The sequence below is a fragment of the Anolis carolinensis genome, chromosome 1, assembly GCF_035594765.1.
Source record: "Anolis carolinensis isolate JA03-04 chromosome 1, rAnoCar3.1.pri, whole genome shotgun sequence".
In the NCBI taxonomy this organism is placed as follows: domain Eukaryota; kingdom Metazoa; phylum Chordata; class Lepidosauria; order Squamata; family Dactyloidae; genus Anolis; species Anolis carolinensis.
In genome coordinates, this window is record NC_085841.1 from 57,547,430 (window position 1) to 57,564,186 (window position 16,757).

A 16,757-nucleotide genomic window follows, 5' to 3' on the forward strand; every position below is an offset into this window, starting at 1 on the left:
ATTTACCACGGATCCTGTTTTTGCTCCTTGTTCTTTGTTGCCTTGAATTAAGCCTTGTATCCAAGAATCAAGTTATTTCCTTGCCTTGCCTAAGTTTCATGGACTAAAGGACCTTGTCTTCTCCCCTCACTTTGCTTGGCAAAGTGAGTGTTTCGGTTATTGGATTACAACTTTGGACCTTAATATCTCATATTGGACATTGTTTCTCTGGACTAATTTTGACCTTTCCTGAAAGATCTACTTCTGAACTATTTCCTACACTTGCTTTTATTAACTTTATATATTTCCTCAATAAAGATATTAGATAGATTTTGGCCTCTGTGTATGGTTATTGGTGCTCTGCAGCCTGGGTCGTGACAGGACTCTTGATGGCAAGTACCTGGATTTTGTCTGGATTCAGTTTCAATTTGTTTTTCCACATCCAGCTCATTACCTCCTCCAGGTATTCATTCAGAGGAGACACACTATCCTTAGCTGAAGCTGTTTTTGAAGGCATGGAAAAATATATTTGGGTATCATCAGGGTACTGATAGCAGCCTGACCCATGCCTCTGAATGATCTCTCACAGAGGTTTCATATAAATGTTAAAAAGGGAATGAAATGGCTCCTTGTGGATTGTCACATAACAGCTCCTTTTTTGAGAAGCCACTATCCCCAAGCATCACCATCTGGAACCTGCCTGAGAGGTAAGACAGGAACCAATTCCTCCAATTCCCAACCCCCCCCCCCCCCACACACACACACGTATTCCAGAAGAATACCATGGTAAATGGTATCGAAAGGTGTTAAGAGATCTAGAAGCACCAACAGGACACAAACCTCTTGTCAGTGTATCCTGCTCTCAGGCTGGTTTGAAATGGGTCAAGGAAGGGTGTGTCATCCAAGATTGCCTGGCTACAGTATTAATCTAGTGTAGATTGTTTGATGTTGGAAAGGAAAGGAAAGGAAAGGAAGCATACCAGCTTGACAGTACTGCCTTCTCCTTCTTGGGTACGACTGTCATCACTTTGATGATCTGAACTGAGGGTGGATTGACTAAGCTCCCTGCATGGAAGACAAAATCCAGACAGTCCAAAGTATTAACAAATATGAATTGAACATTAATATGAGTTGAACATTGCTTGTCCAAAATCCCAGGATTTGAAGTGCTTTGGGTTTTGGCTTTTCTCCAGATTTTAGAATAATTGCATTTGCCTATATGTACATAAGGATATATTTTGGAGTCCCCCATCTTCTTCCAGTCACCCTGGCCAACACCAGTGTGGGTAATGGCTGACAAGTAAAATCAGTGTCACTGTTGGAGGGTGGAGGGTGGAGGGTGGAGGTGGAGGGCAGGAGGTATTCCTTGTCCACAGGCCACCCAAGCCTGGGAAACATAGGTTGGCAGTAGAAACAGTTGCGGCTGGTTCCATTCTGGAGCCAGTCCAGCTGTTCTGACAGTCCCAAAGATGGGAGATAGTCTGAATTCTGGGCCAGAATTCAGACTTTCCTCAGACATTAGGTAATGTGGGACAAGGCTGTGTTAAGGGAGCCTTACCTCACGTTAACCTGGATAATTTCTATGCAGTCTTTGGCCACCATCGAGCTGATCTGGCCCTACACTGAGCCAATTAGTGAGTATAGATGTGATCTTGCAGATGGGACTCATACATTAGGTTTTATATACTTTTTATACAAATAGCTTGAAGGTAATTTATGCAATATTTTTTAATAATTGTGTGTACAATATTTATTTACATAGAAACATCAGAAAGCCATCTTAACGATTTTGGAATTCCAGATAATACTGAACCAATGTGCCAGAAGCATACTTCAGAGTTTGTAGGCCTCATCATTTTTCAATATCTCCCCAATAACAGAATGTTTTAATATCAGAGTGACATCTCTTTATAATATTTCAAATATAAAAATAAATCAGCAATAATGGTTGGAATTTACATTAGGTTTAGATTCAATAGATATTGTATAGACGCTTACCTATCAGATATGGTACTTCGATAGAGGAACTGTAATTTATTGATTCCACGTAATTCAGGTTCCTCTCCTTCAATGGCATTGCTAGTTTTGAATCTAGAAATAAAAGAAGCAATTTTATACATTTGCCTTAATTTACTTCACTCAGTGCATATTTCATGGACCAAGTTAAACAATGATAAGAAGTAGATATATCATATCATAAAGATGCTGGTGATCATAAGTGCATGAAGCTTGTAAATGTGCAAGTGTTCCTGTAGATCTCACTAAAGGGCTGCATGTTGTCATGATGCTACCTTAGGATTAACTCATGGTAGAAGACTGCACACATATTTTTGAAAATAAAAATGCAATTTATTGATTACATCTAAATGATATAATGCTTTCCAACAATTCAGTCTCCACAACATGTAGTGCATTCCTTATACGGTAGCTCTTCAATGAGCTCATTGAAACCTTCTATAGTCACCCTACTCCATGCAATTCCTTTTACCATTAGTGAAGTCTATGTCAACATACAACTGGTCTTATAAAAGAGAGTTTCAACATTTCTTCTTGGGGGAATCCTTTTCAATTTTTACTTGCCTGCTCAATGTGATTTCTATTGCTGTGGATTTGGAGGTATAGGGATAGGTCCATTTGAAATTATTTTTGGAAACCTCTTTAGAATGGTTCTGGGGAAAAGGCTGGGGAATGAATAATTTTTCCAATTGAATTCAGATTTTATAACACTAATAGTACTTCAGGTTCTTAAAGACTGATCACTCATTTCCTAATGCTAAGAGGTTCTGAAATCTGATAGGCACAATGACTAGCTAGTATGTTATTCCCGGAGAGTATCTTGTGGACACCAATGTTGCTATGCAGACTGCTCCTGTTCAGAAGCTCTAATTCCTCTCTACTCTCCCCTAGTTTTTTGGTTCCCCCCTCACAACAGTTAGTTAATATTTCATGGTTGTTGAACAAGATTGTGGAATACTTAGTTATATCCTACTGCTATTTATTTCTAAATGATTTTTTGTTTTGTTTTCTGCACACCTTGAGGTTCCTTCAAGCCTGCCGATACCCTCCTCATTTATGTGGGAGGTGCTGTTTCATGGCCCGACTGCTAGAATATAAAATTGATGTTTCTCTACCAAAAAGTGAAAATAAATTACTTTTAAAGAGGATGTTTCCTTGCTGAGCCCATTAGTCTGCCTCTTGTGATTTGTACTTTTCCAACCAAACAGTACATGCAGTGAATAAGAAAGTGATTATACTTTAACTTGAATAAAATTAAAAACAGAGTGGAAGAGAAATAATGCCATCAACCCTCTCTTTGGAATTATTTGCATTTGAAGAAGAAGGCAATGAGGCAGTAAATGCTGTGTGTGTGTGTGTGTGTGCGTGCGCGCGCGCACACACACGTATACTGTGGTGTGTGTGTGCCGTGGAAAACCAGCTCAATATGAAATTAGATAGGGTACAAGTAGGGAAAAGTCGTGCCTTCTGCTTGAAGTGCAAAATCCTGAGATATCCCCTGGGGAATTATCCCTCTGAACTTTGGAGCTAGGCTGCCAAAGTGAAAGACATTTCATGTTTCATGCTACAACACCAGCTAAAGACTCTTGCCTGTTTCTCCTGCTGTGGTAAAATGTACTGGCAGCAGAGTACTGAAAGATGTAGTTGGTATAATGGCAGGCAGCTCATATTAGTATTTTCTAAATTTTGACATAAAGGCAAAAAAGGAGAATACATTGGTTCTGCTCAATGATGTACTTGATGGCAGCCCAGATGTCAACGAGGAGTTCTTTAACCACCATCCCTCCCATATGACAGGAGCTCATTTTGTTTGTATCTCAGTTTATATACATTCTGAGAAGGTGAGGTGTAGAAAGAACAGAACTTTGATGCTAGAATCTGTTGTTGATTACACTGGGAAGAAAGAAGCTGAGGACTCCTTTGCCTGGCACTTACTCAGCCTGCAAGAGAATCGGGGACAATGTGTAGTAAGGTACTTTTAAGGACCCGATCTGCACCCTTGGTCTTGAAATGCTCATTCCAATCCCGTTCCCTTTGGCAATAAGAGTCCAGTAGAATGGCACTAACAGACAGTGTTTTTTCTTAAGAGGAGGGGAAAATGGGCTTCCGCCCATTCCTATAGTTTTTTACTTACATGTGTTTGGCAGTGGCAGCTTCAAAATCCCACATGATGATAGTACCATTTGGACTTGCAGTAGCTAACAAATTATAACCTTCTACTCTCAGCAAATCAAAGCACTTGACTTCTGTCCCCTGAGGTATCTGAAAAGATATATAAAAGAGGATCGAGAGTAATTCATGAAAAGGCAGTAGATAAAATGTGTAGCGTCCAGGATTGCTACTACCAATCTTATTAATTATATAGTATATAATTACACAATATATTACTGCTATATAATTATTAATGTGAAAAGAACTTAATTCTGAAAAGTACAGTCTTCTCACAGACTCCCAATTTAAGATGCAGAAATTATCCTCCTTGGTTTCTTAAATTATTTTAAACAGTGCAAACACAGAACTATATAATTATGATAGTTTCAAGCACTGATATAACCTATGAAGAAACAAAGGTGTAATCAGATTAAACCAGACTGAAATAGATTTTTCTTTTGTTTATTTAAAATGTATTTTTATTTATAAAAGAGCCTGGCTACATATTATACCTATTAGCCAGATCCTTGGAGGCAGAGATAACCTTTGGATGATTGTCTAGATGTAGTAAATAAAATATGTGCTTCTCAGTATCTTTTATCTTATCACTCCATAGCAGTCAATAATCTCTAGACCAGTGGTTCTTAACCTGTGGGTCTCCAGGTGTTTTGTCCCACAACTCCTAGATATCCCAGACAGTTTACCAGCTGTTAGGATTTCTGGGAGTTGAAGGCCGAACATCTGGGAACCCACAGGTTGAGAACTACTGCTCTAGACGGTTGGAAGAAGGAAGAGCAGAAACCATGAATGGTTTAAACAGTATGGAGTCTGGTGAAATCTTAAGGACTTAATGCATTTGTGATATCTTGAGCTTTCATGAAATACAGCTTCTTTATCACCAGTGAAGAACAGCCAGAGATTCTACAAACCCCACGTTTTCTTCTTCTTCCTTTTTTTTAAAACTGGGGAGCTTCTTAACATGTTTCCTCTTTAGATGAGTGTTTTTGGCATCATTAGTTTTCAATTGGGGATCCAATGACAGATTCTAAGACACTTATCAGAACTCAGAATTGCCAAAGGTTGAATGTTGAGGATGTTTAAAACTCTGGAATTGGTATGGCTTCTAACCTCTGTATTTGTTTGTTCAGAAGCCTTATCAGGCAGCAGTTCAATATCTGGGAAAAATCCATTAGTTTTCTTGGCATTGGGACTCAGTTTGAGGGAAATCAATGAATTGCCTTGTAGTGCAACTGAAACAGCATCAGGAAGACTCCAGGTAATCGACAAGTAAGCCTCGCTTTCATTAGCCTACCAAAAAAAAAAAAAAGATTTGAAGAATGTATTTTTTATGGAAGGAGCATCTCTGCTTTCCAACTGTTTACTCATTCTAGGTATTCATTCTGGGTTTACTGGGGACATCACTTTTGTGAAGTCTTGTCTCTGCCTTTTCTCTCCTTTGCTTTAGTTCCCCCTGTTCAAAGGTTTTTCCAATAGTGTACTAATTTGTATTAGTTTTGGAATGGAGCATAAAATCTCCCTAGAGGCCAGCCTTAGTTGGTCTGTTCCTTTTGCCTGTATCGAGCTCCTTCGCTGGACTCCTCCCTTTTCTGCAGTAGAGCTATAGAGGCTATAGAGACTACAGGCTTGATTTTTGTTTGGAAATCCTAGGCCTAGCAATCCAAAACAGGCATCCTTAGCCTTAGTAAACTACTGCATTTAGCAGTATTCATATACCAGCAGTCCCAGAGACAACAGAAGCTGTCAGCCCCATTTTCACAAAGTAGAAGACCAAGAGAGCTTATAAGCACCAGTTTATAATCCATCGCTTTACATCAGAGGCAAAAGACTTTCGAGGATCACAGAGAGATTACTGCAACCAGCTAAATCTCCTTTTGTAATGTATTGTTTTAAGTTATCATACACTAGTCTCGGGTAGAATTAGCCCTTTGTTCTACCTGTTTTCGGTAAACTCGTTTTAGTTAACCTTCACCTTGCCTAAACTGCCTCTGTATGCTCAGGGTCTTGATCTTGATAGAAGATATTCAGATAGCCCCTGAGTAAAGCCAGACACCACAGTTTTCCCTAAGGCTTGGGTGTGCCATCACAACTTTCTTTACAATGTTGTAGAAATATAGATACATAAAAGCATGCAAGGTTGTCAGCTGCATCTTTCTGTTTGTTCACTTAAAGAAGTAAGTTTTTTTTCTGAAAAGGGAGCAATAGGCTAAATAAACTTGGGAATCTCTTGTACAGATGTTGTATTGCAGCTCTCTGCATTCCTCATCATTTCCAGCACTGGTTAAAGTGTCTAGGAGACCTATACCTTGCCCACCCTACCTTTAGCAGCCCTATGAATTGATGTATACATATTAGCTGTGCCCGGCCACGCGTTGCTGTAGCTTATAGGAATCATTTGTTGGCCAGGTGAAATAGTAGTGAATAGCCTTGCAGCCTCAAAGCCTGGCCATTTTCTTCTTATGGGAATCCTTGTTTGGTGAGCTGGAATACAATGGAATAGGCTTGCTGCTTGGAAGTCTGGGTACCTGCATTCTAGGGGAATGGTTTTTTGGGCTGCTAGAATAGCAATGAATAGCCTCACTGCTTCAAAGCCTGGCTGCCTTCTACCAATGTTAATCTTTTGTTGGTCTGGTTGAATTGCACTGAATAGCCTTGCAGCTTCAATGCCTGGTTGTGTTTTAGCTAGGGGAATCCTTGTTTGGTGAGCTGGAGTAGCACCCTCAATCAAATACCCACTTTGAAGCCTGGCTGCTTCCTTTGTAGGGGAATCATTGTTGGGTCAGCTTGAACAGTCTTGCAGCTTAAAAGCCTGGCTGCTTTCTACCTTGTAGAACCATTGGTTGCCCAGATTGAATAGCAATTAATAGTCTTCAAAGCTTGAATACTTCCTGCCTGGGGGTATCCTTTGTTGGGAGGTGTTAGCTGTCCCTGATTGTTTCCTGTCTGAAATTTCCCTGTTTTCAGAGTGTTGTTCTTTATTTACTGTCCTGATTTTAGAGATATTGTTCTGTATTATTATACCACAGTAAATATTATATATTATATTTATAATCTTATATTATCTGCTTAGAACTGGATTATATGAGGCCCCTTCTACACAGCTGTATAAAATCCACACTGAACTGGGTTATATGGCAGTGTGGACTCAAGATAATCCAGTTCAAAGCAGATACTGTGGATTATGTACCTTGGCATTCTGGGTTATATTGCTGTATGGGAGGTACCTGAGTCTACACTGCCATATAATCCAAATCAGATAATCTGTTTTTTATAGGCAGTGTAGATGAGGCCTAGGTGCACTCTGCCTGTGCCCTGGATGCCATTTTGGCGGAGGGAATTGCTAGGATATGAAGTGGGTGGGGCCTAAAGGGGGCAGGGCCTACCTTTCTGAGCTGTTTCTAAAGGGGGGAAAACAGCTCTTGCTCATCCTCTAATTTGGGCTTTATTTTTCTAGGTTTTTTTGTTTGAAAGACATAGACTGGGTGACTGTGTCTTTTGTGGCCAAATTTGGTGTGATTTGGTTCAGTGGTTTTGCTGTTTACTCCATAGTAAAACGGCACATTACATTTTTATGTACATAGATTGGGAATATTCTAGTTTCAATTCTAGTTGCAACAGAAAAGGCTATAAACCTTTGACAAACGGACAATACAGTTGCTGACTAGCCATTACAAGTGCTGATATAGTAAGGTCCTAACTGTAAGCATTAAGCACACTTCTTTCATAGTAAATCTCATTGAATACAATGGTATTTATTTGTAAATGAACATGCATAAAATTGTACTGTACATTTATGATACTGAGAAGTCAGCTGTAGAGCTAAATAAATAGAAATATTTCCATATCTTTACCACTGGCAAGTCTAGCCTCTTATAAAACTGGTTTTCAGAACTGAAAATGGCATATTTAACATAAACTACCATATATTTTAAAAGAACTATTAACAAAACCTGAATAATTTTGATAATCCCGCTGTACTCCAAGGCCAGGATTACATGTCTATTCTCACTAGCATTCAGGTAAACCAACTGCAACAGCCAATGTTCATTATCATTTATTTCCTTGCCTAGAGGCAAAACTTTAAGTTCCTGTCCACTTCCAAAATCCCATGTTTTGACAGTCCCTAAAACAAACAAAAGGCAGGGGGAGTAGAGTGAGAAAGAACAAGAGGAGGAAAGAGAGAAAGAAAAAAAGGAAGAAAAAAGAAGGCTGTCATTTTCATGGTAACCACAATCATTCAAATATCTCAGGTGAGATAATTTTAGGAATGCATTATGTATCAATGCCTTGGGATCATGCCTGGAATGGATGCACAGGTTAATTATTTTGAAATTTATTTGTCTTTTAAAATTGTAGGCTGTTGTTACTATAAAATCCTATTAAATGTTTTAAATGAAATCAACTTCAGAGCAAAAAAAAGTACCAATATCCAAGCAGTACCCCAAAAGATACAAAAAAAAAAAAAAAGGCTGAGATGGGGGAGGCAAGTCTCAAAAAAGCTTTTTCCAGCAGGGCAAACACAATAGCTGATCTGTGCAGCAGTTTAGATTTGGTTGGGAGTCTAGGAGAAAAAGCATTGAGCCACTTTACTCACTACCAGTTCGATTTACCCTGTGAGAGTTTTATTTATAATGTATCTATAAGAAGTATTTTCCATAATATGTCTTTCAAAGTAAGCCTAGCATAATAGTAAATCCATAAATCAAATTGGAAGTATTTTAAAATGACATCAATGAAATACTTGGAGATTTGATTTGGTCTCATGGACTCCTATCTTCTTTATTCTGTCCATCAGAAACGAGAGAGTTTTGAAAGTTTTCCCCTGATACTATTGCTGTGCAAGGATGTTGAAGTATGAATGTTTAATGGTGTGAAATAAAATGGAAGAAACCAGAGAGTTTACCCACTTGTTTATTTTTCTGTGAAGATCAAATCTGAGTTTCACATGGGATACGTTTGTGGGAAATCAGCCGTTACACAAACATTATTCTGATATTACATCAGAGTGGATGTGATCAACCTATCCTCCTAACTGATATCCCTTGATTTCAGAAACCCACTTCCCACTATAAGAAGAGACAATAGCGCTCAAGTTTGCTAGCACTACCACAACTGTTTGACATTATTAGAGAAATGTATCTGATACAGTTATGCCCTACATAAAGCAGGCTCCATCATTATCCACCACCACCTCTTGTATGAAACATCTTCATTCAGTGCTGACAATATTGTGAGCTATCGGTTTTGGCATAAGTACTTTCCATGACTGAGCAATGGGATAAAGGATGTAAAATGTTTAATCTGGTTTCATAAAAACCAGTTTTTGAGAGCAACCAGTAATCTTATACATACAAAACAGGCATCAACTAGCCTTAATTGTAAAGTCATAATTGTGAAGGTAAATTTAATTATTTATTCATGCATTTATTTGTAACATCACAGTTCTCGTCACAAAAATTAATTCTTTTAAACCTAGACATTGTTACATACAAATTATATTTCATTATTTACCATCGCATGCTCCTGTGGCAAGGTGAAACCCATTGTTATCAACTGCTGCACATGTAACTTCAACATTAGACCCATGAGCATTCTCAATCTGGTATATTAATTGCCCTGTTTCCAATTCCCATACCTAAAAATAAAGCACATTATATATTCAGATCAACCTAAATTCTATATCTATATCTGTCACTTTCTGTACCCAAACTAAATACTGAAGTAAAAGGGGGACTATCAACCCCCCCCCCCCCCAGAATCAAATTCTTAACCTTTTGTTTTGGTTTCACTCTCCCTTTTAAAGTTATTTTATTGTAAGCCGCCATGAGATCTTTGGATATAGGGAGGGATATATATGCTTTAACAAATAAAATATATAGTTATACAAAATAAATTGACTGTGATTTGAAAGGCTACTAGTTATGTACTCACCCTTACTACAGACTCAGAACAGATAGTAAGGACTTGGTGAAAAGCTTTGTTGTAAACTAGTACATTGATGTTCCGCTCATGTGTCTGGGGGACCTGTTTGGTGTCTTGTATCATCCGGGTCAGAGGATAGATATCAATGACAGCTGACCCTGTGAATTGTACAATACACACAGTTGTTTATTGTTTATCAACATACACTCCATCAGCCATCCTGGAAAACATGCAAACCAAATCATAATATTAAGTATAGATTGCTTTAAGACCAACACTGAAAGGTGCTAAAAAACATTGTATATTTCATCAATTTATATTAATAGTATAAGATTTGTTTTAGTGATGCGGATATAAGGTACCACTGTTACCTCTAAAACAGTGGTTCTCAATCTTCCTAATGCTGCGACCCCTTAATATAGTTCTTCATGTTGTGGTGACTCCCAACCATAAAATTATTTTAGTTGCTACTTCATCACTGTAATTTTGCTACTGCTATGAACCCTAATGTAAATATCTGATATGCAGGATATATTTTCATTCACTGGACCAAATTTGGCACAAATATCTGATACGCCCAAATTTCAATACTGGTGGGGTTGAGGGACTGATTTTGTCATTTGGGAGTTATAGTTGCTGGGATTTATAGTTAACCTACAATCAAATATCATTCTGAACTCCACCAACAATGGAATTGAACCAATCTTGGCACACAGAACTCCCATGACCAACAGAAAATACTGGAAGGGTTTGCTGGGCATTGACCTTGAGTTTTGGAGCTGTATATCCAGAGAGCACTGTGGACTCAAACAATGATGGATTCGGACCAAACTTGGCACACAGACCCAGCATGGCCAACTGTGAATAGTGGTGGGATTTAGGGAGGATTGACCCACAATTTTGGGATTTGTAGTTTACCCATATCCTTATGCATTTTCTAATGGGAGCATTAATAAAAAACAAGAAATACTGACTTTTTCTAATAAATAGCATTACAAATTACCTAAGGTACTTTTGCTGCTGCTGCTGCTCCTCCTGATGCTGCTGGACCACTCTCAGTCCCACATTGCGAGGGTGCTTTCCCCAATGTCTTGAAGGGACTTGCTGGTGCGAGCCTCCCTCCATCCTTGCATGCTCTCCCGCGCATGTGTGCCACGCTGCCATGCACTGAGCACACATGCTCTCCCCTCCCTGCTTGGAGTCTTAGAAATAGCCCTCCCCTTGGTGGAGAGGCTAGCTGAGAGGCCAGTCAATCACAGCAGGAGGGGAGCTTTTGGTGGGAGCATTTGCCATCTGTTTCCAAAAAGGAAGGAGAGGACAGGCAGAGAAATCTTCAACCTTTTCTGCCAAAGGGGTTCCTAAGACCATCAGAAATATGTGTTTTCTGATGGTATTTGGCAACCCCTCTGACACTCTCCTCGCAACCCCCCAGGGGTCCCAACCCCCAGTTTGAGAAGCGCTGATCTAAAATAAGCAGAGCTTCTTTGGAATGCTGAAGATCAAACCAGCATCTAAGCTAATTCAATTCAAAGGGACTTCCCATCAAAGCATTTCAGAGTTACCTGGCTGAGTTAGTCCATTTAGGACTCATACATGATGTAGTAGCTGCAGTTTCCAATTACAACTAGCTGATCACAGGATAAACACTATTGTTGTGACTGGCACACTATGGAGCACTACTGTGCCCAATGTAACTGGTTTTCTTTGTCTTATGCACTTATCTGAAGTACTCATCTCTTTTTAAATATGTTAACAAATCAAATTAAATACAGGAAGTTTAAAAAGAGAGATGTAAACATTTATATTGTTTTCTTACATTTTCAAGTAAGATTAACACAATCTTGCAACTGATATTGTCTTTTACATGCATATATTCTTTCTCTTATATGTGTATGCATGCACACACACACACATATACATTTATGTATCCATATATCTTTAGGACACAATTCAAATAAATAAAATAAAAATATGGGAACATGCAGCTACTGCTGTAACACTAGCCAACAATCTGCCATTTAATGCTGGCACATTAATATTAATATATACCAATGTATCTCTGCCAGATTGTAAGGCTGTGGGTTGTAGTTAATTCAAATAACATATTATGGGCACATCTGCGTGTCACAGTTGTAATGGTTGTGTTGCATTTTCACTTAAACCATAGATTGCATGACAGATAACCAAATCATGGCTTATTTACTCCATTTATGGTTTGTTTAACAACAACAATTTTATTTCTTATTCACCTCTCCTTGTGGCTCACAGCGGGTTACAACATTGCTAAAAATACATAATCATCTAAAAACATTCTATAAAATACACAAACTAAAACATATTTCTACAAAATATATGTTAAAATACACAGAACAAAAATTAAACATAAGATGCAAGTTTAAAATGTGTGATTTAAACTGGCTGGGTAGGCCTGCTAGAAGAGATAGATCTGCAAATGTGTTTTAAAATGTGTTTCTCTTTTGACCTGTTTATCAAGGTTTTTTTTTTTTTTTAGTCAGGGGGAAGTGGGGAAAGCAAACTAGGTACCAGCCATTGATCCAGCTTTGAACATTTATGGCAAGCCACAGTTTAATAAGAGTTCATAATCCAGCAATAAACCCTGGATTCAGATTGTGGTTTCTGGAGCCCTTGGTGGTGCAGTGGGTCAAACCCTTGTGCTGGCAGGATTTATGACTTGAAGGTTGGGTTGCTGACCTGAAGGTTGCCGGTTTGAATCCAATCCAGTTAGAACACGAATGAGTTTCCTCTATCAGCTCCAGCTCCATGCGGGGACATGTGAGAAGCCTCCCACAAGGATGATAAAAACATCAAAACATTTGGGCATCCCCTGGGCTATGTCCTTGCAGACCGCCAATTCTTTCACACCAGAAGCGACTTGCAGTTTCTCAAGTCACTCCTTACACGAAAAAAAGGCCACCAGAAATAGCAATATGCATCATAAACCAGATTTTGGTAATACACATCATAGCTGTGTAGCAATCTGTGAACATTACTGCTGATGAATCACTGCTGAGAAATAGATTCTAAATATTCCCCTTCCATAAAAACAGAGAGGATACAACAAATGACATTTGCCTTATGCTGAATCAAAGTCCATCAATTTTGCAACAAAAGGGGACAAACGTTAGATATTATCTGTGAATGTCCACTTTCCTTAATATGTGCAAAATGCATTTATGCCAAGATAAAAACATGCTGCAGGGAGCTGTGATAACACCTGACCATTGTTCGCATGCACTAAATATAGGTGCATCTACCCAATACCTTATGGAGACCAAGCAGATATATGTTCAAACCATTGGTGCAGAGGATGACAAAATGCTGTCCTTTAGCTGATGTTGGATTGTATTTCCCAACATTCCTGATAATTGACTATACTTGCTATGGCTGATGGGAGTTGCAGTTCAACACCCACATTTTAGTATATATAGCTCTTAAATTTACTGTCCTCAATTGCAGTTTGAGAAAAAACAGTTGTGACATCTTGCCATCCACAAACAATATCACTCGAAGATACTAATATGTTTTTTTCATCAGGTACAAGCATACCGGTTTATCTAGCATTCACAAAGCAATCAGTAAAATATACCTGTAATCAGTGTACCGTGGTTATTGTCAAATAGCATGGCAAAGATCTGCGCCTCTCTGGGCCCTGCTTGACTGTCATGGAAGACCTGCATTAGTGAAAGGGTCTGGATATCCCATACTCTAAAAATCTGAAAAAAAGGGAGATACGTCATCTTGATACACAAAAATTCAGTGGGCAGACAGGAAATGTATGTAAATTGCCTTCCATTCTACAAAGCTTTGACAATTACGTACAAAATGAAATGGATTGATAAGATACTTTTCCATTACACTGCTTCTTCTGCTATACATCAGAGATGTGATGGAAGATACATCTGTGTTGCACTTTATTTCTTACAACCTTATTCCACTGTGAAAAGTCACATGATACTGTGATGCTAGTCTGTCCCTTAGTGTTCCGGGGGGGGGGGGGGGGGGTTGCAGCCTTTTTGTGTAAAGTGCACCATGACCAAAAGAGGCAGGGATTGACTTTATGTGAGCGAATCTATTGCACAATCTATTTACATGGTTCAGACATCTTATGTAGCACCAGTAATACAAAAAATAAAATACAACTGCTCTACATACACACATATAAGTCTAGAAATTTTAGTCAAAATATCAACTCAGAAAAACCCATCAGAGTTCCATGAGTTAATGTCAGTACTGTAACTATCGAAAAAGGAACCATTTGGTTATTGTCTTTCGGGCTATATGGCCATGTTTCAGAAGCTTTCTCTCCTGACGTTTCACCCACATCAAACATTGTGAGGTCTGTTGGAAACTAGGCAAGGGAGGTTTATATATCTGTGTAAGGTCCAGGGTGGGAGAAAGAACTCTTGTCTTTTGGAGGCAGGTGTGGATGCTGCAGCAGCACTCTTTCTGGCTTTTTTGAATGGCTGGGAGGAAAAATGGTAGTGAAAGCAGTCCTTGACTTATACATGAGGTCAATTTATACATGTATATACGATACCATTTAACTGGAGATAGCAATGCCTTTTGTGTAAATGTTTCCTTTTCTTAGTTTCAAAGAAAAAACAGAAGCTGTTTAGACCATGTCACATTATATTGCAAGCAAATAAAATGTGCGAAAATACAGATGGGAAAAATTCTCAAAAGTAAATGTTAATTTTATTATTTGGTGGAGGGAAAAACTAGCCTGTGATTGGCTGAGATGGCATTTGGTGTTTATGGGGTGGCGGTGGCGCCAGGGTGTGTGTGTGTGTGTGTGTGTGTGTTTCCTGGAAGCAAACCTCACTGGATAACAAGGGCTCACTATATATGTAACTCAGTAGACTACACTGATGCTATGTTTAAAACATTTTCACTGCTAGTTTAATGAAGACAGGCCTGAACTTTTATGCCAATACATAACATAATATCAAAAAAGTGGAGGAACTGTGGAGGAAAACCGGGTAGTCTACTTTGAAGTGTGTAGCTGGTTGTGGATGAGATTGAGCTTTATTGAAGAGACTAAACCACAGTTTTGCATTCTCCTAGACTTGGTATTACCAATAAAGCACAGGTAGCTATCTTGGATCATATAACAGCTGTACATTTTATATCTCAATCTAGAATATGAACTGCATCCATATTTAGAAAGAAAATACTTGTCGCTGCTACCCATGTCCTAATGGCATCCAATTAGATTTTTGTAACGTGGGTTTTCTTTGCAGATGGTTCAGAAACTTCACAAAATGCAGCCCCTCACATATTCAGAGAGCCAGGAGGGTCAGAACATGTGAAATCAGTACTACTCCAGGCAGATGTTGCTGGTAGGTCCTGTATTGTCAGCATGATTTAACCATTCTTAATTTTAATACTGCTTCTCCTGTAGCTACTCTTGGCTACATGGAAGCTATTTAGCCACCAGACCCTATTTTTGACAGAGGTGTGGTACTGCACAAATCATAGACCAGGGCTAGCCAAGCACTGGCCACACTGGTTGCTAGGACATATCTGGACTTAATTCAAAGTGCACGTTTTGTTTTGAACTTGAAGGTTCTAAATAAAAGGAAGCAGATTACTTGAAGGACCTCCATGTGTACCAATCTGCACATGCTTTGAAATCATCTTTGCAGTCTTTTCTCAAGTGGTTATCCAGGCAATTATTTTGGTTGGTCGGCATGAGGAGAAGGAACTTTTTCAGGGATACTCCCACATCTATGGGACCCTATTCCAACAAAGATTCACAGAGGAAGTGTTCTAAAATGCAATAAAAACCCTTCTCTGCCCACCTACCCACACCGTTCTTGACTTTCTGCACTGTTAGTGGCACCAGGGAAAGATGCTTTCAATGAAACTGTCAGGGAGAAATGTGATGAGAGGGTTAGTGTGAGACACAAACAGGAGAGCTTCATGTAGCCCTAGGTCACAGATGTAGATGGTCCTTCAGGTGACCTGGGTTCAAACCACGGAGGTCTTTAACAGCATTTTAAATCAAGCTTGGAAATCAGTAGATAGCCAATGCAACTAACACCATATTGGTATAGCGTAATGCATATACTTAGCCACCTCAAGGTTCCTAATGGCTATGTTTCAGCACTGTTATTAAAGGCTACTCTGCACAAGGAGCACTACAGTACCATCATGTGGATAAGACTGCAGTGTGTTTGACTGAAGCCAGACCCCCTTTCACCAGGTGTCAGAATAAACTAAATGAATGTAAAATAATGCTTTCAGTTTTATCAATTCCAGTAGATTTGATGAAAGACTATATCTTCTGACATGAACCTGCCAGAACTCTATGATCATCAGAGGAGGGCTTTCTCTCAGTCCTGCCATGATTGGTGAGGATATGAGACAACTTCTCAGTAGCTGCTCCCATTCTCTGGATTTCCCTTCCTTTGGAGGTTAGGATGTTCTCCTTTTTCTAGCAGACAGACTTTCCTGTTCAAGTAGCCTTTTAATGTATGAGGAGATTTATTTTATTGAGATGTTTTATTTATCTTTCAAAACTTTTATATATTTTAAAATAGATTTTTAAATGAACCGATTTAATTGGTTTAAAATGTTACTGTAAATTTGTTGTGATTTGGAACTGTCTTCTATCTCACTCTGGGGGAAAGGCGACATCCTAATTAAAC

General features: G+C 38.9%; 1 protein-coding gene across 5 annotated transcripts in view; it reads right to left on the reverse strand.

Annotated features, from left to right (window-relative positions):
* Positions 1-16,757, reverse strand: part of wdr64 (WD repeat domain 64) — a 98,915-nt gene that overhangs the window by 37,183 nt on the left and 44,975 nt on the right. For 4 of the 5 annotated variants that reach the window (XM_062975041.1, XM_062975045.1, XM_062975051.1 and 1 more), the window contains 8 exons: positions 13,694-13,820; positions 10,096-10,244; positions 9,676-9,799; positions 8,115-8,287; positions 5,275-5,454; positions 4,130-4,257; positions 1,978-2,070; positions 960-1,044 (listed from right to left, as the gene is read on the reverse strand). In XM_062975041.1, coding sequence (XP_062831111.1) covers positions 960-1,044; positions 1,978-2,070; positions 4,130-4,257; positions 5,275-5,454; positions 8,115-8,287; positions 9,676-9,799; positions 10,096-10,244; positions 13,694-13,820 — 1,059 coding nt within the window. The remainder of the gene's footprint in view (positions 1-959; positions 1,045-1,977; positions 2,071-4,129; positions 4,258-5,274; positions 5,455-8,114; positions 8,288-9,675; positions 9,800-10,095; positions 10,245-13,693; positions 13,821-16,757) is intronic. The other variant, XM_062975049.1, reaches the window with a different exon arrangement.